The sequence below is a fragment of the Drosophila virilis genome, chromosome X (assembly GCF_030788295.1).
Source record: "Drosophila virilis strain 15010-1051.87 chromosome X, Dvir_AGI_RSII-ME, whole genome shotgun sequence".
NCBI lineage: Eukaryota > Metazoa > Arthropoda > Insecta > Diptera > Drosophilidae > Drosophila > Drosophila virilis.
This window is the reverse complement of record NC_091543.1, coordinates 12,413,492-12,438,898: the sequence shown is the minus strand read 5'-3', so window position 1 is coordinate 12,438,898 and position 25,407 is coordinate 12,413,492. Positions and strand designations below refer to the sequence as shown.

Sequence of the window (25,407 nt, the reverse complement as noted above, 5' to 3'; positions counted from 1 at the left end):
GATTGACTAACTAAATAACTGAATACTCAAAGAAGCCATAAAAGTTAAAAGAATTGATTGACTGCCTGATTGACAGATTGACTGCCTTTTAATCTGACTGACTGATTGTTTGACTGAGCATGAATATGATTGATTGATGAAATCGAACTGAATTTAAGCCTGTTTGCCTGCCTCGCTGATTGACAGCCCAATTGATTGAATGATTGAAGCATGATTGAGCAAAAACCGCAAGCAATATTTTGCAAAAACGAGTTATTAGTTATTATTCACAGATCTTTGGAAAAACATATTTGAAATGACGTCGGCAATGTTTCAAGGAATCTCTAGCCCGTGTGAAAAATGAGGCAACATTTTCTTTTTTTTGCCGTTCTTTCCCCTTTTTTCTTGGAACTGGTTTTCCCAGCTCTATATACCAGGTTATTAAATGAGGTTTTTTTTAGTGAATTTTCAAAAAGAAAAAAACGCCATACAAACGTTTCGCCTTTGAAATGTTTTGAGCTGTTCTCTGATCTGTGCAGAATGTCCTGTCAGGGGGCGGGGCTACAAGGCCTTGAAGCCATGACCATATTACCATATTCACCCACGCTCACCCTGTACCCAGGGAGAACAAAAAATGGTTCGTTAACGCTTTGATAAACTTTTTTTTTTCTCTCAGCTTTTTCTTTTTTTGTTTTTTTTTTTGCATTTGTTGTGTGCAACTTTTAATTGAAAGCCTTAAAAGCATGCTTTTATACCGAGCAGGACGCAGCGCATTCGCAGAATTTTTCATTTATAATGCAGCAATATAATCTGAATCAATGCCAACATCATCGTCCCTCGTCCCTCGTCCCCCGTCGTTGTCGTTGTCGTTGGCAACGCCAATGTCGCCGGCTTAATGCAATTAAGTAGCCAACTAGGGACTGTAAAGCAGATAAAGCTTACTGTGTCAGACTCTGGGCCATGCCCACTGCCCACATAGACAATGTACACATGCGCTAGCCAATGTGTGCATACACTGAGCAAAATCAACATAATGCGAGCCAGCGACATCCCATCTACGCCATGACGAACACTGAATACCCTTATGGACATCTGTTTGCAAGACCTGGCTTTCTTTCACGAATGTTTCTCACTCGAAGCGAAGTTAGGGCAAGAGGTCTTACGGAGCTACTTATATGAAAGAGTAGTTCGAAGGAAGAGAGAAGAGGAAGCTAGCTTGAAAGAGAAGAAGTTCTTTATACAAGTGTATAGAAATAGGAGAAAGAATAAGACATATAGAACTAAGAATATATATAGAGTAGATAGGGGAAGATATTAAAAGTCTTAAAGAGCTCGAAGGAAGCGAGAAGGAGAAGCTAGCTTGAAAGAGAAGAAGTTTTTCAAACAACAGAAACAGAAATAAGATTATACATATGTATAAGAGAAAAAGATATACACAAGATATATAGGACTAAGAATACATATAGAAGAAAGATCGAGAATCTATAAGAATATATATAGAGATGTAAGGGAAAGATAAAGATATATGAAATCGATATACGTACTTGATGGGATACCTTCTTCAAAATGCGTTACACAATCCGTGACAAAATGCGCATGCCCCAAAGAAGGGTATTATGATGTTGGCCAGCTTATGTCAGTTGAAAAGTGCCTTTGATGGCAGAAAAAACAACTCTTTTTCATTCTAACCGACCACATAATCGAGTGAACTCTTTAGTTGCCCTCTCTTTGAGAGCTTTGTGGCACGCTGTCCGAGTACGGAGCAAAGTATTGCCGCATCAAATTGACAAACACTACGTGAAGTAGCCGAGAGCAGGCAGCTTACGGTTTGTTTCCATTGAATTCTGCAATGCGTTGTCCGGCATGTTGCGCATAATTAAGTCGCCCAGGTGCGGGACATGCGCCTCCATAGATCCCGGCTTCGTGCAATTTGCAGCGATTCATTAACTGGCATCTAGATGCAGCTGGACTGGTTCAAGGCTTCACTTTAAAGCAAAATGTGTAATAAACTCGATGCACTCAATGAGAAATATCTCAACTCAATTCAAATTCCGAACTCCATCTTATTCTTAGCGAGAATGAAGGAGACTTTGCAGACCCAGGCCTCTCATAGTGCTCTGCGAGTATGGTCAAGATATCTTGAAAAGAAATATTACTTTTCGACCGATCGTTCCTATGACAGCTATACAATATAGTAGTTCGATCCAGCCGGAGACACTTCTGCAGAGTATTACGAAGATATCTTTAAAATGGGGAAACCAGTTCGCATGGAAACAGACAGACGGGCAATGGCCACATCGACTGATCGAGCATATATATATATACTTTATGGGGTCTTTATGGGGGAGCTGTGTACCTTTTGCATGTTCCAATTAGATTCATGGAATGACCTTTCCTTATGCATAGAAGGTGTCGTATCCAGCACCATCAAGTACATATATATATTCCTTATCAGTTTGGATATCCAAGTAGATGCTGGCATGTCCATCCATGTGGCTGCATGTCTCATATGCTTAGTCGGCCTGATCTATAATACATAGTGTATACACTATATGGAGTCGAAGACATCTCCTGTTTCAGGCATAATATGGAATAACCTCTGCAAGGGTATACATAGTATGTACCCTACTTGAAGTCGGAGACATCTCCTGTTTCAGGCAGAAATTGGAATACCCTCTGCAAGGGTTTACAAGAGTTATTAGTTAACAACTATAACCTATTTATGTATGTTATAGCAACGCATTTTGTAAGAGACAATATTGTGCGCCTTCCCTGGCAAGTAAGTGCGAAATGCTCCATGGTTTAACAATGTCTCTATTTTAAGGTCTTCCTCAAAGAAAAAAAAAAAAAAGTTAAATTAAACACAGATTGCGGTTTCTACAGTTGATCCTCTCAGTGCTTCAGTCCCAGGCATAGACTTTGCCGGGCGTGGGCAGCTTAGCTTTAGCTTTGGGAGCTGCATCGCCAGTCGCATCGAGCAGCTTCTGCTGCTGCACCAGGTCAATGGGCGGCTGGACCTCGTGTCGTCCATCGCGCGTGCAATAGTAATTGGCCGATAAGATGTGCGAGGGGCCGTCCGGCAGCTCTGGCTGGGGCTGTGTGCGATCGGCCAGGGCATCCTCAAAGCGCAGCGCAACGGTATGTTCGCGCTATAAAGGAAAGGAAATGCCCAAAGAAAATGTTCGGGGCTTACATAACGTGCGCGAAAAAGAGGCCAATTTGCAGGGCAGCTGCTGCATACTTACGCCCAGCAGAAAAGCGCGCACACGTTGCAAGAACGGCGCTATGTCACGACGGGCGGCAGCCATGTCAAATATTAATGTTTTAAATATTTAAAATCTAGCCTCGGCTTTGTCAACAAAGGCAATGCAATCAAAATATGCCAGATTCACTTTAGTGATGACAAAGCGCAAAATCAGTCAGCGGCAATGTTATCGATTAGCTTGATAGATTTTCGTATTGCAGCGAGTTAACAGCATCAGCTGTCGCACTATCGATAACTGAGCTGCTGTTGAGCTGCTATCGGCTCATCTCTATTGTGGCCATCGCCGCGTGCACATGGCCTTTGTTTTTGTACAAGCAACGTTAAGACTATAACAAAAATGGGCGGCCAGGGCAAAACAATAAATCGCAAGCGTAAATTTGTGGGCCGCAAAGCGGACGATCCGGAATTCGATTTGGACAAGAAGCACTTCAAGGTGCTCCATTTGAATGCCAGCGAGAAACGCCTAATTATTGTGCTCGAGGGTGCGCAGCTGGAGACGGTGAAGGTGCCAACCCATTTCGATTCAATATTTAATTTAATTTTAAATGATATTAATCAGCAATGCTTTGCATACAGGTGCACAACACATTCGAGCTGCTCAACTGTGACGATCATGCGGGCATAATGCGCAAAAATCAACGAGATCCGGGCAGCTGCCGCCCGGACATCACACACCAATGCCTGCTGATGCTGTTCGACTCGCCGCTAAATCGTGCCGGTTTGCTGCAGGTGTTTGTTCGCACCGAGCACAATGTGCTGATTGAGATCAATCCACAGACACGTATACCGCGCACATTTAAGCGTTTCGCCGGCCTGATGGTCCAGCTGCTGCACAAGTTTCAAATACGCGCCAGCGATTCATCGCGCCGCCTGATGAGCGTCATCAAGAATCCCATTACGGATCATTTGCCTGTCGGCTGTAAAAAGTATGCGATGTCCTTCACCGGCAAGCTGGTTAGCAATTGCCGCGATTTGGTGCCGCACGGCCCGGAGGGCAGCGATGCCTACGACCAGCCCGTTGTCATGGTAATTGGCGCCTTCGCCCACGGCGCACTCAAGACGGACTACACCGAGGAGCTGTTCTCCATTAGCAACTATCCACTGTCAGCGGCCATTGCCTGCTCCAAGCTCTGCACCGCCTTCGAGGAGGTCTGGGGCGTCGTCTAATAGTTCTAAGCGTACAACTAGCTTTCATTTGTTTTTGACTAGATAATACATAGATACTATATTATATTATAAATCGAGCAAATATGTGAGTCAAGGCACGAATTGTCTTTTACCATGATGCTCCTTATATGTACGTACAAAATCCTAACAAGATCGTTTTACTATATCATATAAAGCTGTACAATCGCTCGGCAATTACAATAAGTTTCTATATGGATAAGCTTTGCAATTCTCCCGAAACAGCTACAAAACGACGACTAAATACCCTCACACTTTCTATACATAGCTTAGATGTTTCCCAAGACAAACTTTTCATTTGCAAGCGATTGTCCCAATAATATATAGTACACATCGATCTTGATAAGATTATGCGCTTAAGTGCAAATGTCAATACAAAAGAAATTAGTTTCTTATATTTACATTTGAACACGTTTCATTTGAAGTCTAAAATATGTGGATAAAATTCCACACGCAAGTGTGGAAAATTGGTGAAAACCAATCGCTAAGATTGAGCAAGAGGAAAAGGTATTTGGTCGGAAAATAAACTAGCCTAGGGCGAACAAAATATAAAAATTTGAAAAGCTAAATCTTGCATACTTTTGAAAGGCAGCTCAATATATGAACGTGCGTGTCCGATTTTGTTCAACACGAACACGAACACGAAACAATTCGTTTTGTTTTTGTTTATTATTTTGAATTCGTTTTTGTTTTGTTGTTGTTGTTGTTGTTACATAATTTTGCTCAATTTTCGTGTGCTTATGTTTTATTAACCTAACGAGATGTTGGGCGATTGCTGCTTAAAAGTTAATAAATAACTACAAATTATTGCATATTTATCGAGAAAAAAAAAAAAAAAACAATTTTTTTTTAAACATTATTTTTTCAGCTTCAATTTTGTCTAATTTGAGTGCTTAAGCCACAAAAATTTGAGGCACGAACACGCCGTGCAACCAACTCCAGTTGCCACTAAAAGCACGAGCACGAACACGAGCACGAGCACGTGGTGCGGCAAACACGACACGCGGCCAGCTCTAACTAGAGCTTAAAAGAAATGAGCTACAGTCGTAACTGGAGCTTAATTATGCTTTATATGCAACATACACACACATATATATATATATATACGAATATATATATATATATTTGTATATAGTTCAATTACAAAAGGATTTGCGTTAGATTTAGAGTGTAAAAAAAAAAAAGAAGGAAGTGAAATTGTTGTTGAATGCGGAAAGCGGCAAAATCAAACGTTGAATATGACATCATAAACATTTATGTATAGCAATTGCATTTTATAGGGTATTCATAAGTGTGTTTCTCACAATTTGTTGCTGTTGTTGTTGTTGCTGTTGCTGTCGAAAATGCAACAAATTTGTTAATATACGAAAATTGGAACTATTATTTGAATGCGATTGCCATAATCCCGTTCGTCTGGCCCGACTAACTACTACTCGGCTATGGTTAACTACTTGGTTAGCGGCTTCTTGGACAGATCGGCGACAGATTTCTTTTCGGCCTCTCGCTTGGCAGCCGCCTCCTCTCGCTGCTGCCGGATGAGCGCCAGCCGGGCGAGATCCGCCTTCGCCTCGGTGGTTTTGCCAGCGGCATGCAGTTTCTCGTAGCGCTGTCGCGCCTTCTGCTTCTCAATTTGTTCGCGTTCGCGACGGGACAGCTCCGGCTTGGTGTTGCTGGTGTTTGAGCCGCCGCCGCCGCCGCCGCTTCCGCCGCTGCCGCCGCCGGCCACATCATCAATTTTGATTTGAGACAATTTTTGTGTGGCCTTTTTGGTCACACGATTGGGATTCTCGATTTCGATAAGTGCGGCCACACCCTTTTTGGCATCACGTTGATCCGCCTCCGAATCATCATCGCTGTCATCATCGTCGGACTCCTCGTCGGTGGAGCTGCGACGCTGTTGCTGCTGTTGCTTCTGTCGCTGTGCGGCGGGCCTGCTTGATTTGCGCGCCGCGGCGCTGCCGCCCGTTCCGGCCGGCTGTTTGGATGTGCCGGCCGAGCCGGCCTGCTCCTCGGTTTCGCTGCCAGTCGACTGATCGCTCTCCTCCTCCGACTCCTGTTGCAGCTCCTCGGGCGACGTAAAGTGGCGGCTGCGGCCTTTGTGGTTAACGTATTTTCCTCGTGGCATGACGACCTGCGGCTGCTTCTGTAATGCGTATCGGTATTGGTATTGGTATTGGTATTGGTATTTGTGTTGGTATAGATATTTGTCTCTCTCTCGGTGTGCGTGTGTGTGTGTGCATGTGTTTCTGTCTGTGTGCATGCGCACGCGTGTGTGTATCGCCGCTGGCCCCAACAAGCAGAAATGGCGTCGTGCTTTTTATTATATTTAAACACTGTTAGCTATTGTTATTGATGTTTAAGTTTTTCGTTGCACATACTGGACACGGTTTTAAGTTTTTCTACAATTAATTTTGTACTTACCCTTTTCGCAAGCTCTGACTTATATTTATCGTCTCAACTAAATGTGCACTTATCGACTTGCGACGCTAACAGCTGCTGTGCGTTAGCAGCTGGTTTGTGATGACACACGTTGATATGTTCTGTTAGTTGCTAGTTGACATCGATTGTTCGATTAATTATGTTGTTTGTTATCGCCAATTTGCACGTATATCGATGTATCGAGCTAAGAATCCGAATCGATAGTACTCGCGTCGCTACGTGCTGAAATGAACACGAAAAAATGTGCTAGTCAATGCTAAAATGTAGATAATATATGTAAATGCTAAAAAATGGTACAAGCGGCGCAAACAAAACAAACCGAATGGATATTCACCTGATTGTTGTTTGGGCATTAGGGGCGCATTGGTGCTTAGACTGAGAAAAGGCGTATAACAACATAACCGATGCTATAAAAATATTGTGAGACAGCCATTTTGTTTCCTCGTTACGTTTGTTCATCGTGCATTTTTTCATGCGCGCTGCTCGTTGCTTTTGTACACACACACACACACGCACACACAATCGAAAATTCACCACCACCACCAAGAGTAGCAGCATTTACCATTGCCACCACCAACGGACATTGAGCGACACAGACGCTTTCGACATGTCTCTCATGCACAGTGTCCGCTCTCGCGCTCTCCGTAGCTAATGCAGCGATAATATGTCGGTTGCACTTGCACGCACGCCCATCGGCATTGAATGTGAGCAGTGCCGCTATAGAGCAGTTGGTGTACGCGTGCGCTCGCCTTTCGCTGTGTATGTGTGTGTGTGTATTCGCGGTTTGAGTAATTTCGAAAAATTTTTGTATATTTGATGGCGACAACGACGGCTGCTTTACTCACAAGAAACGCGCGTATGTCGAAAATTGTAGCGCGTACGTATATCGGTGTGTAGAAATTGCTTTTAAATTGTGGTAAAAACTAGCTAAAATTATATAAATTGTGCAAAATGTGATAATTTATTGTAACGCGTTGTGATTGTAAATAATAATTTTTACAAATACAATGAATTTTGCGCCAAAAATGAATTTGAAAATGTGAGACTTCAATGGACATGACAATTTTTTTCGTTTTACTTTTTTTTTTTTTTTTTTTTTTTTTTGGTGGTGGCAACGAACAGCGCAACCAACCAGCACTGTAGAAGAAGAAGAAGCTATCTGTCGTCGCTGTGTGTGTGTGTGTGTGCGAGTGTGTGTGTGTGTCTGTATGTGAGTATCGTAGCGTGTGTCTGTGTTTAAGTGTGTGTACGTGCGCTTAGCAGCAATAGGCAGTGAATATTAACAAAATAAATTTATGAAAAATATACATATAAATAATAAAGCAAAAAAAAAAACACGCACAAAATCAAAATCGCAAACGCGCAAAAAAAAATGTAATTAGCTGCAAAATAAATTGCAGTAAAATATATGCATAGCGACAAATAAAAATATACTTATTCTTTTTATTATTTTATTATTACGTGTATGCACGTAAATACATTAACGTAATGTAGCCTTATGCATGTGCGCCTGAATACATATATACATATACATATATATATATATATATATATATGTGCGTGTGTGTGTGTCTGCGATAGTGTATCGCGCTGTTTTGCCGCCGCTGTTTTTAACGTAACGTAATGACGTCTCGTAGTTTGTCGTGTTCGCAACCGTCGCTGTCGTCGTCGTCGCCGTCGCCGCTGCTGTGTTCGTCCCGTCATTAATAACGTAGCCGCTACGTCATGTGCGCATTTTTTTTTTTTTTTTTTTTGTTGATGTTCTCTCACGCATCAACAATCTGTGGTGCCTCGATATATATAAATATATAATGTATATTTGTATTTTTTTACAGTTACACACTTAACAATTGTGTAGAAATTTAGAATTTGCGTGTTGTATTTGTTAAAAATCTATATATATTTATATACATACAACAAAAATAATAATAATAATAATAATCAAGTCAAAGCGACAGCAACAAATCAAAGCAAATCGATAAGCTACACATAAAACAAACAACAATAAGGAAACCGCAACAAAAACAACAACAATAAAACACAATTTCGGATATCCCCATACAACAACAACAACTATAAATACAATTCGTTCGAATTGTTTGGATATTAACTACACACCAAAACAAAACAGCAAATTATTGAAAAATACAAAATAAAACAAGAAAATGTAAGTAAAGTCAACTAATTGCTTAAAACAAGTTGCTTCAATTTGAAGCAAAGTCCGCTGCACGTGGCGCATGCCCCACAAAATGAAGAATTGCGCGCCTCTACCGCCCACACACACACACACACACACACACACACACGCAGGCAATGCCAGTGCGAATTTATCGATCGAGCTTTCGATTACTCGCTATGAACTGTTGCTAGTTGGCTTACTGTTAATTCTATGCTGGAATGACACGTTCCGCGACTTTCCTCGAGCAACCCTTCGCTTCTGTTTGCCCAAAAGGGCAGCTGCATTGCCATTTTTTGCTACCCCGCGGAATAAACAATTCCAAAAATTTCAAATTCTACTATGAAATGTAAATTTAACTCGTATTCAATTAGAAATTTGTTGCTTTCTGTTAACGATGGCACTTAATAAAATCAATTTATCGAGAATTCAGTTTTTGTCATCCACAAAAAAAAAAAAACCACAAAAATAATGTAAACAAAATGTGGCCGGCATTTTGTGCATGTACCGTTTAATTTGTCATCTCACCTCTGCATCTGCTTGTATCTCTTTGTGCTTGTATCTGTATGTGTGTGTGAGTGAGTGTGTGTGACAATTGCATTTTGGCGCGCAAAATCAAAAGTCTCTAGAATTTCTTGTTTACCTTTTCGCTATTTTAAGCATGTGTGTATGTGTGTATGGACACTGCTTAGAATTAAATATGACAGCTTATTGTCATGTGTTGTTGGTCTTGAAATAGAAAGGTCGGTAGGAGTTGGGCGTCACGCAATTTCATTGATGCTTTTGCTGTCAACATCGACTGCGTCGGCGACTGCGACGGCGACTGCAGCTTCTGTTGTTGCTGCTGCTGCCGCTGCTGCTGCTGCAAGTAAACCGGCTTTAAATTCGTGCCACTATTAGCACGATTTATTAACCTAGAGGCGCGCAGAGGCAGGCAGGCAGGCTGGCAGGAGGCAGGCAGTCAACATTCCGCGCTCTTCGGCGCGACATTCGATTCGACATTTGTACGTTCGTGACGTAGTCGTCGCTCCGTATCGTTACGGTAGTCGGCACATACTTGCAGATACAGCGAAACAGCAAACAATAGCAGCGGCGGCGGCATCAGCAACGACAACAAAAACAACAACAGCAACAACAACAGTTGCCGCCGCCAGCCTTTTTTCACTTTCGAACTCTGGCATCAAAAAAAAAAACGAGCAGACGAGAGCCTCACGCTCGCTCATATACTGTGACATATACAAACGCAGAAGTCACTCTCTCGCTCTCTTTGGTCGTTGCTGGGGCTTGTGTCTCGTGCCGCTGCCGCCATATTTGCATTTCGAATATATATTACGTAGCGAATTGTTGTCTCACTCTAACTCATGCATTTGGCCCCAAGTGCTCAGTCACAGCACTGTGCGTTGTACGATGTGTGTTTGTGTCTGTCTGTGTGGATCACTTGTATTTTATTTATTTAAATAAATTTTGTTTTTTTACGCGTAGTTCAAGTGCATGCAGGCAAAAATAAAAATAAAATAAATAACAATTAATGAATGTGTGCGTGCGTACTGCTTCTTCAGTTTGAATGAATCTTTTCTATGTATGTGTACATATCGTTCGCACAGAGAGAATCATGAATTTTTAGAGCACATTTTGCACAAAGTGACGAAAACTTTTGTTGACCTTTGTTGATAAACGAACTTTGCAACGTGATTTTCTCTTTTTCCTTGCCTGTACAAAATAAATTTCGATTGAATAGCCTAGCATGCATATATTTAATTGATCTGTTAGCAGCGGTAATTGTTGGTTTTTTTTTTTTATTTTAAATTTGTTTTTTTTTTTTTTTTTTCATGCCGAACACTCGCCCCCATCACCCGCCCACAGTGTTAAATGCATGCCATTGCTGCTCCACTGCTGCTGCTGTTGCTTTTCTTCTTCTTCTAGCTAGACGTCATCGTGTTTGCCTTGAATTCATATTCACACGTACACATACACATACAAACACACATATATATATATATATATTTATATATATATATATATGGTGTGTTGTATGGCGCGGTCCGTTACATACACAAATGCAAACACGAAGCAAGACGAACGTACGCTCGCGCTGCTCTCAACACGAAGTACGAGCCGAGCGCACGTTCGCGCTACGTTGCTGCTGCTGCTGCCGTTGTTGTTGTTGTTGCGTTCTACGTAAAATTTTTGTTGAAAACTCAAAGTCGTCTACTGTACTACATAATTACAACAGCGCAGCGGACATCAGCACGTTTGGTGTCCGTGTATATGCGTATGTGTGTGTGTGTGTGTGTGTGTGTGTGTGTGTGTGTGCTTGTGTGCGCGTGTTAATGTGTGTGTGCAGTTAATGTTTTGTTTTGTTGTGAGAATAAGCGAGAGAGTGGAAATCAGAAGAGAGAGAGAGAGAGAGAGGGATTTAAGTCTGCTGCTGCAGTTCGCGTTGGCGTATATTTTCTTTCGTTCCTTTTTGTTTTTAAATAATACAAATAATTGCGCGTTATAAAAATATTCAATCGGCGCTCCCGACGAACGAAATGACTACGTCATTTGTTGACTTACTGTCGTTTTTTTTTTTTTTTTCGAAGTTCTTCCGACTTGAATTTCGCGTCACTGAATTTTTCTTTTTTTTAGCGGTCGGCAACAAACCGTAACCGCAAATTTACAGTCAGCAGTGAAGAGTACGAAATACACACATAGCAGTCATGTCTACAGTGGTTTAAATTGATAATTTTACGTGATTGATTTATTTGTATGCAAACATGTGTATCTATTTATGTTTGTATGTAACAAAAATGAGTTGCAAAGTGAAAGCAAAATCTGAAATATATATTTGCCGGCCGGCGGCATATACAATATGTAAATACAGTTAGTGCTAATATATGACCATACATATGTATGAGTGTGTGTATTTACATATATATTTAAATATATATATGTATATATGCGGGTGGTAATGTGACGAGTTGCAATATAATTTTGGGCTCCATTGTTTACACTTTGGATGGCATTTATGTGAGCGCAAAACCACTGTGCAGCCAACACACTGTGGGAGAGAACTTTTGCGTGGTGTGAGATTGTCGTTTGTGTGTGTGTATGTGTGGTGTGTGTGTCGCGTGTTTGTGTGCGCCTGTTGTTTGTAGCGGCCGTCAGAGCCCATTGGTTTTTTTTCTGCTCACCAATATCGTCTGAATTGATGGTGAGGGTGTTAGGACCAAAATTACGTATGCCTTTTTATTTTCATGTGCTTGTGTATGCGTATGTGTGTGCGCTTGTAAAGTGCATCAACAACAAACAAAGAGACTTTATTTGGCATGAATCATGTTGCCTGTTACTGCTGGAACGGAACATAACCAAGTTAAGTTGGCGGTGTGGTGAATTTCTGCCATCAACACCAATACGCAGGCATATGTTGCATACATGTGTATGCGTCCGCGTTTTTCGTTCGGTATTCACCTGGTTGTGTTTAACCGGTGCGCTTACGCATTTTATAATGTTTTATTGAATTCTATTAGCAAAATATATTCAACAATAGATGATGTTTTCAAATTTTGTATCTAAAACTATTTGTATTTTATTGCGCTGCTCAGCACCATTTCAAAGCCAGACATGTGTGCAAACGGGACAGCTCTATATGAGCATATTGTGTCTCGTGTGTGTGTGACGCTCTCTCTCCCTCTCTCTGTATGTCTGTCTGTCATTTTCGAATTTCGAAAGTTGTCTCGCCGCTCTTTTCGACTAGTGCTGTTCGCGCTGTTGCCGTGAGTGCCAAAACGGCGGCAAAGTAACTGACACACACACAAAAAAAAAAGAAAAAAAAAAAACACGCACAGATACGAAAAAACAAAAAGAAAAATAAAGGCCAAGCCAAAGCGTAATAGAAAAAACCCAAAGAAGAAGCAACAGCAGCTGCAGCAGCACCAGCAGCGTGTGTGTGTGTGTGCGTGTGTATGTAAAAAAAAAAAAAAATTGTTAAAGAAAAAAAAACAAGCAAAAACCAAAAAATTTTGTTTTTGTATTTATATTATTTCGACTTTGCTTCGAGTGTTTGTTGCATTTTCGCATTCGCCGAACGCGGGAGAATTATCGCGCTTGTGTGTGAGTGAGTGTGCGTCTGTGTGTGTGTGTGTGTGTGTGTGTGTGTGCAGCAATGCTGATGGATGTGTGTGCCTGCGCGTATGTGCATTTGTGTTTGTATTTTGTTTATTTTAACTGCTTATCGTATGGCATTTTGTTGTTTATGTAATGAAAACCAAAATTTAATTTTCGCGCTCTGCCACGGCTGCATGCATGCGTGTGTGTGTGTGTGTCTGTAATTTATGTGTGTGTGTGTACGTGTGTGTGTGTATATTCCAATAACTGATTCAAATTAAAACATGTAAAAAGCCGAAGACAAGCCGGCAAACCCGGCCGGTATTAAAGAATACAAATCAAAATCAAAGAATGTGTGTTTACATTTTTGCTTAACTTTTCAACTGCCGATGTTTTGTATTATTGATTGTGAATTGAAATAGCGAGACTTAATACAATTAAAAACAATTTGAACTAACTTTATGTTTTGCTTATTCCAATTGCAGTCTCGCTGTTTGGCAGAGCAGAGCGACGACCCGACCAATAAAACCAACTACCAACAACTGAAAGATATAAACTATACACCAAATAATTAAATCAACAATAACATTGCAGCTGCAAACATAGAAATTGGCCAGCAAAATGCCAACTGAACTGAATGCAAAACAGCAGCAGAAATATTAAAAACTGACATCTGGAGGAGCCGCGCCAAGACACCGGCAAGTGGTGGTAAATAGTGGCATTGAATTTGAATTTCGTTTGATAAGAATTAATTTGGCTAATCTGAATCTTTAATTCATTCTCCCTTAGTTGACAACAATTTGCTGAGCATGCAACGGAAACAAAAGCCAACAGCAGCCGTCGAAGAAGCAGCAGCAGCAGCAGCAATAGCAGCAGCAGCAATAGCCGTCAAAAGATTGAAGCAGATCCGCAGCAATTGTAGCAGGAAAAGGAACAGCCGTAGCAGAAGCAGAAGCGGTAGCAGTAGCAGAAGCAGTAGCAGTAGCAGAAGCAATTGGGGGAGCAGAGGTTGCTGCACACGCAACACACGCAGAAGGAGCTGCGATCGAGCAGTGCATCGTTGGCTGCTTTGAGCAGCGGGGCGTACAAAACAGGACGCGAGAGCAGGACGAGACGGCCCCGGGCGTGTGTGCGTTGTGGTGTGTGTGCGTCGGCCGTCTCAGTCAACTTGAGGAGAGCAACAATAACAATAGCAGCACAATAAGCTGATTGATTTGATTCATTAAACAAGCAGCAGCAGCATCAGCAGCAAAAACATAAGAATAACAATGTCATCCAACGAACCACCGCCACGTTATGAGCCCGCTGTGGAGCCCATCAATGGTATTGTACAGCCACCGGTTGTGCCGCCGCAGGAGCGACCGGGACGCAATACAAATCAATTGCAATATTTGATTAAAACCGTGATGAAGGTCATATGGAAGCATCATTTCTCTTGGCCATTTCAACAGCCCGTCGATGCCAAGAAACTGAACCTGCCCGACTATCATAAGATTATCAAACAGCCAATGGACATGGGTACGATCAAGAAGCGTTTGGAGAACAATTACTATTGGTCGGCCAAGGAGGCCATACACGATTTTAATACAATGTTCACCAATTGTTATGTATACAATAAGCCCGGCGAGGATGTTGTTGTTATGGCCCAAACGCTTGAAAAGGTATTTCTACAGAAGATCGAATCGATGCCCAAGGAAGAGCTCGAACTGGAGCCGGTTACGGCAAAGGGTGGCAAAAAGAAACAACGCGCACCGACCACACCCAAAGCGACCAGCAGCAGCAGCGCCGGCGCCGGTATTGGCAGCAGCAATGCGACAACAGCCTCAGCGACAAGTACACCAACAGCTGGCGGCAAGGCGGCACAATCCTCACAGCTGCCAACAAACATGGGCCTGCCACAATCAGCGTCAGCGGTATCAACGCCAACATCAGCAGCAGCCCAAGCACAAGCAGCAGCAGCAGCAGCAGCGGCGGCAGCAGCCGCAGCAGCAGCAGCAGCGGCAGCAAACGCCCGACCAGTTTCCGCCATGGGCGGTACGGTTTCATCAACGGCCGGCGGAGGCGTTACACCGTCCATACCACCGATTAGCACAATGCCGCCGCATACGGTGCCGGGCAGCACGAATACAACGACCACTGCAATGGCAGCGGCAGCGGCAGCGGCGGCGGCGGGTGGTGGGCCCGGCGCAACAAATGCGGCTGCACTAAATGCGGCAATGGCCAGCCTTTTAAATCCTGCGCAGAGCGGCGCCGCCAGCTATGGTGTTGGCGGCCAACAGACCTCGCTCAACAACAGCTCCCTGCTCGACGGCAATGCGGCGGCAGCGGCGGTTGCCCAAGCCCAAGCGGCAGCAGCCGCCGCTGTCGCAGCTGCCGCCCTAGATGGCACCGGCGGCGGCGGCGGCGGCGTAACAATACCAACGGCTGCCGTTAACGCCGCCAATGCGGTCCAGGCCTATGTGAACAGCACGGCGGGCGTTGGAGTCGGTGTTGTCGATGCTGTCATACCACCACAGCAGCCGGCCAAAATGAAGAAGGGCGTCAAACGGAAGGCGGACACGACAACGCCAACGGCGAACGCATTCGAATCGCCCTACGCCCAAATGGACTCCAAAGCGGCCAAAATAGCGACGCGGCGGGAATCGAATCGTCAGGTAATTGGCAAAAAGGTAAGAGGCAATAGTCAGACGTTTCCTTAAAACAACTTGTGTAAATTGTGTGCGGCTTTGCTTGCGTATGTGTGTGTATGTGTGTGTATGTGTGTGTGGCTGTGTGTGTGTGTGTTCGTATATACTTAATATTAGTACACCAATGTATATACCACAAACTCGATAGCTTGGCATTAAATACAAGCCACGCAGAGCACCTCAAGTGCTTGCAGTCGGATGCAGCCGACTGCCTAATACTCGCTCACAGTTCAGATTGCTCCGCAAATCAAGTATATATATATATATATATATTTGGAGATCGAACTAGATCGACCAATGTGTAGAAGTTATATACATGTACTTGGGACTTGATCTGGCAAACACGAGACCGGTATATAAATCCCTGATAATACCTTCAGACAAGCAATATGGAGCGGGCGCCATGCAGCTCGCTTAGAGTTTTATATTTGTATATAAATATATGTATATTAAATACCTCAAATGCTGCACACCTTAACACTGGGCTCTCTCTCTCGTTTGCCGATATATATATATATATACATATATTTTTATACATATATATATATCAGATAACGTTTTTATTATTATTATTTTTTTAGTTTTGTTTGCTTGTAGAAGAATATTTCAAAATTTATGCCCGTAATAAAATGAGTTTCAATTTTTGAGACTTTGAGACGAACTGAATTGAAAATTTGAACGAAAAATCTAACAATTACATTTGACACTAATATCAAAACTACGCCCTGCTCGGGCGCCACTTCAAAAAGAGTATAAAAATACGAAGATAATCGTTGTAATCAATTTGTTGACTGGCATTTCAGTGCAGTTAGAAATTACATGTATTAGGCATAAGGGAAATTATTTACTTTTAAGCACAAATTAACTCAGACTTAGCTTAAGTAGAAATGCAGCTCGGCGAGTTTAATGCACACACAAAAAAATACAAGCACGCACACACAATAATACTTTACTAATAATACACACACCCAATACACACAACACACACACACACACACACACAACACACAACACAACACAACAGAAATAAGTATATAAGCTCATGTATTAAACGCTGCCTTTGCCTTTTACACTTATGATTTGAGATTGACGCGATGATGCGTATTGGAGCTGAAAACGATTACGATTGTTCGATCAATGCATATATCGATATCGATAACGCATTCGTATCGATAAAAACTAGGCACCTTGCTGCGATATTGCAATTGATTGTTTATTCACATTTAATATTGTTATTCAGCTCGAAATATGCTCAACCAGACTATATATACAAATATGTATTTACACATACACACACACACACACCTATATATATATATATGTATGTATGTATATATGTGTGTGTGTGTGTGTACTTGAATGTCAAACTGACAAATCGATAAACCATAATTGTACAACTTTGAATTTTGTAACGCTCTAACCCATTGCCGCTTTGTTTTCTTCTTCTTTTCTCTCTTATTTTTCTTTTTGATTTTTCGAAATTCGTTTTGTTCATCATCGTTATCGTTATATTGTCATTGCACACACATCACGCACCAATCGAACAATCGAACAATCGAACAATTGAACAATCGAACAATTGAACAATCGAACAATTGACAATCGATCAATTTGAAAAAACCCAGGATCTTACATTCCAGGGCTCGGGCTATCCAATGTCACCATTGGGTGTCGCTGGTGTGCCTGGTCTGGTTGCCGGCGGCGCCGTTGGTGGCGTACCGGGTGCCAAGTCCAAGGAGAAACTATCGGATGCACTAAAGTCATGCAATGAGATACTCAAGGAGCTGTTCTCAAAGAAGCACTCCGGCTATGCCTGGCCCTTCTACAAACCGGTGGACGCTGAACTGTTGGGCCTGCACGACTATCACGATATCATTAAGAAGCCAATGGATCTGGGCACCGTTAAGCGTAAAATGGACAATCGCGAATATAAGAGCGCGCCGGAATTTGCGGCCGATGTTCGATTAATATTCACCAACTGCTACAAATACAATCCGCCAGATCATGATGTTGTTGCCATGGGACGTAAGCTTCAGGATGTCTTCGAGATGCGCTACGCGAATATACCCGACGAGCCCGTTGCGAATGCGGCCCATCATCATCATCATGGATATTCGAGTACATCCAAGCACGATGCAAGCGATTCATCTAGCGAGGATTCCAGCGATACCGAAAACGAGTCCAATTCGGATGAGGAGCGCAGCGCCAAGCTTAAAATGCTCGAATCAAAGCTGTTGGGCCTCCAGGAGGAGATACGCAAGCTCGTCGAGGAGGCGTCCGCCAAAAAGAAGGCCAAGAAAAAACTCAAAGAAAAGAAAAAGTCACTCGGACCGAGCAGCGGCAGCGGTGCCGGCGGCGGTTCCGGTGGCGGTGGCGGCGGCGGCGGCGGCGGCGGTGCCCATCATCAGCAGCACGCGCCCAGCGCCAGCAATGCCACACACGGCGGCGTCACATTGCCCGCCAATGTGGCCGCACTCAATGCTGGCGGCGCAGCCAGCGCCAATTTGTCGGCGCTGTTGAGCGGCTCGCTGGTGGGCGCCGGTGCTGCCGGCGTCGCTGGCGGCGTGCCCGGCGCGGCGATGCTACAGCATGTCCACGACATGGCGATGAGGCAGCTAACGGACAGCGGAGCCGCCGCCGGAGCGGGCTATGCGGCCGGCGTGAATGCAGCGGGCATGTCAGCTGGCGGTGGCAAGGCGGCAGCCGGTGCATTGGCTGGCGCTTTGGCAGCCGGTGCGGCTGCCGGAGCCGGCGGTGCTGGCGGCGGCGGCGGTGGCGGTGGCAGTAAAGGTGCTAAGGTCAAGGGACAGCGCGGCGCCAAGGGTGGTGCGGGCGTTGCTGCCGGTGGTGCAGCAGGCGGTACGGCTGCTGGTGCAGCCGGTCTGGGTCCAGGTGGTGCTGCCTCCGGTGGCGGTGGAGCCGGCGGTGGCGGTGGCGGCGGTGGTGGCGGTGGCAGCGGTGCCACCAATGCGAAACGCACCAAGGGCAGCAGCAATGCCGGCGCTGGAGCTGGAGCTGCTGGTGCCAATGCTGGCGGAGGTGCCGCTGCACGCGGCAGCAGCAAAAAGAAGCCCAGCCAGGTGATGAACTTCGATTCCGAGGAGGAGGACACCGCCAAGCCCATGTCCTACGATGAAAAGCGACAGCTCTCCCTTGACATTAACAAATTGCCAGGTGAGTCGCATTCAAATAACATTGCCTCAACTAACTTGCCAGCAACTGGAGATGCTTGGCTCCAATTCGAAAATAAATCCACAAGATGCTATAGATTGCTATGAACTCTAGATGTTGGGAATAACATGAAGATCAAGATGTCCAATCACGATGATCTAATCGATGGATTTTTCTATCTATATAGTTCTCAACCAGAATCTCATGTATATTAGTAAAGGCAGCCCAAACTTGCTCTTAAATTTAGGGTTTTTGTTGAGGAGCTGAGCATAGAATAGAAGGCTGTCCACAAGGACAAGAAATGTTTCTGAAAAATGTAGCCAAAATGTAAAACAAAAGGAATGCTAAACCCCAGCTGAAAGAAACTCCAAAGACATAGAGAGCTTTCGTTAGATGAAGACTAAACCTTTTAAGGAACCCAACACAGATTGTCTAGAAAGAGTCTAGAATTGTTTGCTTAGCGTTGCTTGAATTGGTTGCGAATTATAAGCCATAGACAAATTCAAGATAGACAAAGGACACCTATGAAAAGCTGTTGATTAGCAGAAAGATGACATATATATTATATAGTTAAGATAGCGTGTCAGTTTTCTAGTTATAGTAGAAAGCTCTACAAAGGAAATAGTAAGCGAGTCTTGTGGATAATAATAATACTCGATTCTGATACAAATAAACATATTTAACTCTCTCTCTCTCTCTCTCTCTGTCTCTCTGTCTCTGTAGGCGATAAACTGGGACGTGTGGTTCATATTATACAAAATCGGGAGCCATCGCTGCGCGACTCGAATCCGGATGAGATTGAGATCGATTTCGAGACGCTGAAGCCGTCGACGCTGCGCGAGCTAGAAAGCTATGTGGCGTCGTGTTTGCGCAAAAAAACACGTAAGCCATATTGTAAGTTTGTAACTAAACCGAGACCACAAACAACAAGAACAAGAACAACAACAACAACAACAACAACAAGAACAAGAACAGCAACAACAACTGCAACTGCAACTGCAACTGCAACAACAAGCACAGCAACAACAACAACAACAACAAGAACAACAACAAATAGAAGCAAAGCTAAAATTTTTATAAAAATTGTTTATTGTATTTATAAAAATAATATAATGCAAATCATTTTGTTGGGTGGCGTTGCGTTTTGCTGTTTGCATTTGAGACTTTTGTTTGGTCCCAACAATTTTATATTCAATCCAAGCTTAAAAAAAAAAAAAAAAACAAAGATAACAATAGCAAAGCTACAAGAATTTTCCAAATTTTCAAAAGAAAAACTAAGAACAAGAACAATGCGCACAATTTATTGAGTTTGTGCAAGTTACTTTAGTGGTCACATGTTTAGTTAGCTAAACTCTCAAAAAAACCAAAAAAAAAAAAAAAAAAAAAACTAAAAAGAAAAAAACCCATAGAATTAACCAAGTTTCCAGCTTTATTTTAAAATTAATTTGTTTTTTTTTTTTCTTAATAACGTTTTTTTTCTCCATTCATTTCTTGCAATTTTCTTTTCACTTTCTAAGTGTCTAAAAAGTACAAGATCACATTTATTCTCGGACTACCGAAGATCAAATATACCTTTGCAGTTCGGTTTAGTTTTTTTTTTTAAATGGTGCCCATATATCCGATATCAAGAGTCTTATGCCCAATTGATACGTTTTGCAGGGAAAAACTAGCAAAAGTTGTTCATACAACAACGCGATTAGCCATCGATCCCTTCAATTTATTTCAAATGTGTCCGATAGTCAATAAGTTTGTTGAATTACTTGAATTACTTACGAATTACTTGTTTTCCATGCAAAAGCTTCATTTTCTTAAGACAAAGTAGTCCGAAATTTGGTTCAAGTATTTGAAGAAAGTACAAGAAATGCCAATAGTTCGTATGAAAGCTATGTGATCCGACTATTCGGGCATATATGTAGCCAGATCGAGATATAGTTGTTGATCTGATTAAAATAGTATATATAAGCATATATATATATATGTATATCAAGATAACAAAATCTACTGCAAGGGTGTAAATTTTAATTAAATGGAATGTTTGTTCAAATTAGTCCAAATATATGTATATATATATATATATATATATGTTTGTATATATGTATATATATGTATTTATGTAAAGCCATATTAATAACATTGCATGCGCCTAGAACTCTTGTATTTTTGTGTTTGATTGATTGATTGATTGACTGATTGACACGGATGATTGTTCCATATAAAAACAACAAACAAAACCAAAAAGAAGAAAAAAAATTCGCTCGAAAGCATGCATTACTGTAATTTCTTTTCTCTTTTTCTAATTTTCGATAAATTCTCATTGTTGAGCTCTTAAAATACTTTCTATCTTTCTCTATCCCCCCTCCATCTCCCTCTCTCTCGCACTCGCTCCGTAATTATTGCTATCTCTCTCTCTTAAGTAAATACTCAATTCACTAATCGCATTGAGACAGAGCGAGCGAATGAGAGAAAGAGAGAGGGAGAAAGAGAGAGAGAGAGAGAGAGAGAGAGAGATAGATTCAGTGTTGAGCTGTCAAATGTTTTGACACGGTAATTAAAAAAATTCCCAAATTTTGTTATTGCAGATAAAAAGCCTTCCGGTAAATCAAAGGACGAGCAAATGGCCGAAAAGAAACAGGAACTGGAGAAACGGTTACAGGATGTAACTGGCCAATTGGGCGCTAGCAAGAAAACAGCCAAGAAAGGTGAGCAACAATACGGATAATGTTCGCATGGATTTCTAATTAATTCCCAATTTTATCGCTTGTTTTGCAGATGAGACCACGTCCAGCAAAGTGGAGGCTGTGCAGCCAGCGAATCCTGTCTCGTCTAGTTCAAGTTCCAGCGATTCATCGTCTTCGAGTTCGAGTGATAGCAGTTCGAGTGACTCGAGCGACAGTGAAGCAGGTTAGGACGCGTTTTGTTTGTTTGTTTGTTTGTTTTTTTTTTTTTTTTTTTTTTTTTATATAAGACCCCCAAAAACATTTATGTATATATATATACATATATCTATATATGAAACGAAATGCTTAATTGATTGAAAAAGCGGAAAGAAAAAAAAAAGAAAAGAAAAGCAACTCACAGAAAGATACAAAAACACAATACACACACACACACACACGCACACACAATACAGAACACATACTCGCACACACACACACACACACACACACACGCGTATATGTATTACATATACATATGTGTAACAAACTAAAAACAACAACAACTACATTTATCATATTTACAAGCAAATATTTTATTTTATTATTATTATTTTTTTTTTTAATTTTTTAATACGATTATGTTTATATTATTATGTTTATCATTGAATTTGATTATGATAATTTTTAAAATTAAGCTGAAAAAGTTAGTCGAAACAAAAATTCTATTATGAAAAGAAATCAGTTGTAAGTCCAAAGTTCTCTGTAAGCCAAGCTCGCTAAAAGAAAAGAATTAAAAGAACAGTACGAAACGTAACGGAACAAAGTGGAAAGGCACACACACACAGACACACGCACACACACAAACACACACACACACACACACACACACACACACACACATACAGCAGCACACATCGAGACTAAAATGAACAGAAATTAGCTTAAAGATGAGAGAGTGTAATCTGGGATGAAAGGGGGAAAAAAGAGAGACATAGAGAGAGAGAGAGAGAGCGCTTTAGCTATGAGCCAGTGTTGTAGCCTGTAGGCAGTGTTATGAAGCGTTTGGGCCAACACACACACACACATTATATTCAACTATTTAATATATATATATAATATATATATATATATATTATGCATAATTAACAAATGAATAATTCAGGAGAATTGTATAATGGGAAAGCGAACGAATTGAACAGAGTTTAAAGCTTAGTAACCTTTTTTTTTTGGCTTAATTAAATTCTCGTTAGGCATATAAATACATTATACATATGTATAAAGTTATATAATAATATATATATATATATTTAGGCATACATTGTGTTTATTTTAGTTGATACTTATTTTTTGCTAAGGTCTAGATAAAAAATAAAGAGTTTTAAGCATCTAATACAAAGTTGAGCGTGTAACTTGTGAATGGATGAGACAGAGAGAGAGAGAGAGAGAGAGAGAGAAAGAAGAGAGCTAGCGAGCGAGCGAGAGAGAGAGACAGTTAGAGCGGGCGATAGAAAGAGACAGATCGCGCTTAGGAGCGAACAGTGTTGTTTTGTTGTATGTTTTTTTGTACACATATTAAAATTGATTAACACTTTTTTACACACACACACACGTTCACAACACAACACACACACACACACACACAATATGCACATGCAGACACTAACAACGCGCGCACACACACACAACCACGCGCGCAATGCCAAGTTACATGGATTAAAACATGTGTGTGTGTGTGTGTGTGTGTGGATGTGTGTGTGGGTGTGCTGCTTAGCCACTTAGCCAACCCCCTAGGCCCTCCCCCATTCTGCTGCCATTTTCTGTGTGACCAGCCACAAAAAATAAATTAGACATTTTTTTTCTATATTCAAAACTCTTTTTTTTTTGTTTTTTTTTTTTGATGCCCAGAACAAAGTTCATGACAAAGTGCAATATGCGTTTGCTCAAATATATATATATATATATATACATACATATATATATATATATTTTTTTTTTTTTTAACAAAAATATAAAACGCTTCATATTTTATTCCAAGCCTCAAATCTGATTTTTCCATTTTTCCACGTAAATAATTAAATAAATAATTCATATCCAGAAGCCAACGAATTAATTTAAGCAGCATTTGAATTTGTTAAACAAATTGTTGCTGCGTCCGGTTTTTTTTTGTTTTAAATTTTTTTTTGTACATTTTTAAACAATTTTTGAGGTTATGAGCAGAAAAATGGCAGCGTAAATGCAAAATTCCTGGCTAACAGTTTGTTACAAAATGTTTTAATTTATTTCAACTGGTAAAAATTCAACACATACTCACAAACGGACACACACACACACACACACACACTAACAGATATACACCCACACATAGAGCTGCAAAATTGATATATTCTCTTTCGAGATATAATATACATACATATATATAGATATATATATACATATTTATATAAATACATATAAATACTATTTAGGTCTAGTTATACGTATATATGTATATACATATATATATATACATATATATGTGTGTATATATATATGTGTATATATATATACTTTATTTTATATGTATATGCATATAGATATTGTATTTAAGCATTTCTTAGGTATTAACGAATTGTATTTTTTAATGAAAAACGATAGTAAAACAAAAAAACAAAACAAATCTTGTTTATATAAATACACATGCACATGTATATATATATATATATATATATATATATGTATATATATCTATATATATGTGTGTGTGTGTATGTATGCACATATATGTGTATATATGTATGTAGTTGTGTGTGTCTGAACATACAGCAACTCTTTAATATATATATATGTATATATATATCTGTGTATATATACATATATACAAATTCAACAACAAACACAAAACAGAGAAGAAAAAAAAAAGTAAAAAGTTGAACAACAAGAAACCAACAAGTTTATCTTAAAGAAACGCAAAGAAAGTTAATGAAATAGAAGCTTACGTATGCAAGCTCTACTAATTTTTAAGTCTTGAAAAAAAAAACAAAACAAAACATTAAAAAAAAAAAGAAAACAAAAAAACAAAAGAAACCATTATTATTACCAATATTATTATTATTATTATGATTATTATGAGAATATGCTGAAAAAAATCGTGAAGCAATTGTGTATTGGGGGCAGCCAATCTGAAAAAGAAAGTAATGAACCAACCACTCAACCAAACCAACCAATCAACCAACCAACCAACCAACCAAGCAATCAATCAATCGATTTAAAAAAAAAAAAAAAAAAAAATTAGAAAAAAAAAAACAAAAAACTCATCAAAAACTTGAAAATCAAAGAGTAGCGTCGATTTATATATATATGTAAAAAAAAGGAGAGAGAGAGAGAGAGAGTAACATCAAAGGAACCTCAGAACAAAAAAAAAAAAAACAAAAAATGCATGTATAAAAAGCAATCTATGAACGTACTAATTATATATGTATATGCATAAATACATTTATGCATATACATGTATATGTATATAGCTATACGATCATTCAATCCATCAGTAGTGCATAGTTCTACAAACTTTAAGCAACACACACGCACACACACACACACACACATGTAGCGCACATTTTCTACTACTTTCCCAAAAAAAAAAACCTTTAATGTATGTGATATTTAGGCTAGCGCGCTTGCCTAACCACATATTTCAACTTATATACAATGTGTATATCATGTAGAGTTTATTTTTTTTTTTTTGTGTTCTGTATTGTAAACAATGTGCTTTATCAGCAATTA

At 40.7% G+C, this 25,407-nt stretch overlaps 4 protein-coding genes across 15 annotated transcripts in view; 2 read left to right on the top strand and 2 right to left on the bottom strand.

Moving 5' to 3' along the window:
* Nucleotides 1-2,777: 2,777 nt before the first annotated feature.
* ND-B14.5A (NADH dehydrogenase (ubiquinone) B14.5 A subunit) lies at nt 2,778-3,386 on the bottom strand. Its single transcript, XM_002057362.4, has 2 exons — nt 3,225-3,386; nt 2,778-3,128 (listed from the first exon to the last, which is right to left on the bottom strand). Exons 1-2 carry the CDS (start codon nt 3,285-3,287, stop codon nt 2,880-2,882), a joined length of 312 nt encoding a protein of 103 aa, XP_002057398.1. The 5' UTR covers nt 3,288-3,386; the 3' UTR covers nt 2,778-2,879.
* Nucleotides 3,387-3,514: 128 nt separating this feature from the next.
* On the top strand, nt 3,515-4,998 carry LOC6633298 (ribosomal RNA small subunit methyltransferase NEP1). The gene is made up of 2 exons (XM_002057361.4): nt 3,515-3,749; nt 3,821-4,998. The coding sequence occupies exons 1-2, from the start codon at nt 3,582-3,584 to the stop codon at nt 4,409-4,411; spliced, it is 759 nt and encodes a 252-aa protein (XP_002057397.3). The 5' UTR covers nt 3,515-3,581; the 3' UTR covers nt 4,412-4,998.
* An 81-nt stretch (nt 4,999-5,079) lies between these two features.
* On the bottom strand, nt 5,080-7,030 carry LOC6633297 (28 kDa heat- and acid-stable phosphoprotein). Its single transcript, XM_002057360.4, has 2 exons — nt 6,851-7,030; nt 5,080-6,572 (listed from the first exon to the last, which is right to left on the bottom strand). Exon 2 carries the CDS (start codon nt 6,552-6,554, stop codon nt 5,877-5,879), a length of 678 nt encoding a protein of 225 aa, XP_002057396.1. The 5' UTR covers nt 6,555-6,572; nt 6,851-7,030; the 3' UTR covers nt 5,080-5,876.
* A 59-nt stretch (nt 7,031-7,089) lies between these two features.
* The window catches only part of fs(1)h (female sterile (1) homeotic), a 34,265-nt gene continuing 15,947 nt past the window's right edge, over nt 7,090-25,407 (top strand). For 2 of the 12 annotated variants that reach the window (XM_032440160.2, XM_070211058.1), the window contains exons 1-8: nt 7,090-7,288; nt 8,704-9,035; nt 13,619-13,841; nt 13,923-15,802; nt 17,446-18,994; nt 19,715-19,885; nt 21,571-21,690; nt 21,761-21,892. In XM_032440160.2, the coding sequence (XP_032296051.1) occupies nt 14,402-15,802; nt 17,446-18,994; nt 19,715-19,885; nt 21,571-21,690; nt 21,761-21,892 (3,373 nt within the window). In that variant the 5' untranslated portion in view covers nt 7,090-7,288; nt 8,704-9,035; nt 13,619-13,841; nt 13,923-14,401. Of the gene's footprint in view, nt 7,289-7,767; nt 7,785-8,703; nt 9,036-12,868; nt 12,990-13,618; nt 13,842-13,922; nt 15,803-17,445; nt 18,995-19,714; nt 19,886-21,570; nt 21,691-21,760; nt 21,947-25,407 lie in introns of those variants that run through there. The other 10 variants (XM_070211059.1, XM_070211066.1, XM_070211075.1 and 7 more) reach the window with 10 other exon arrangements.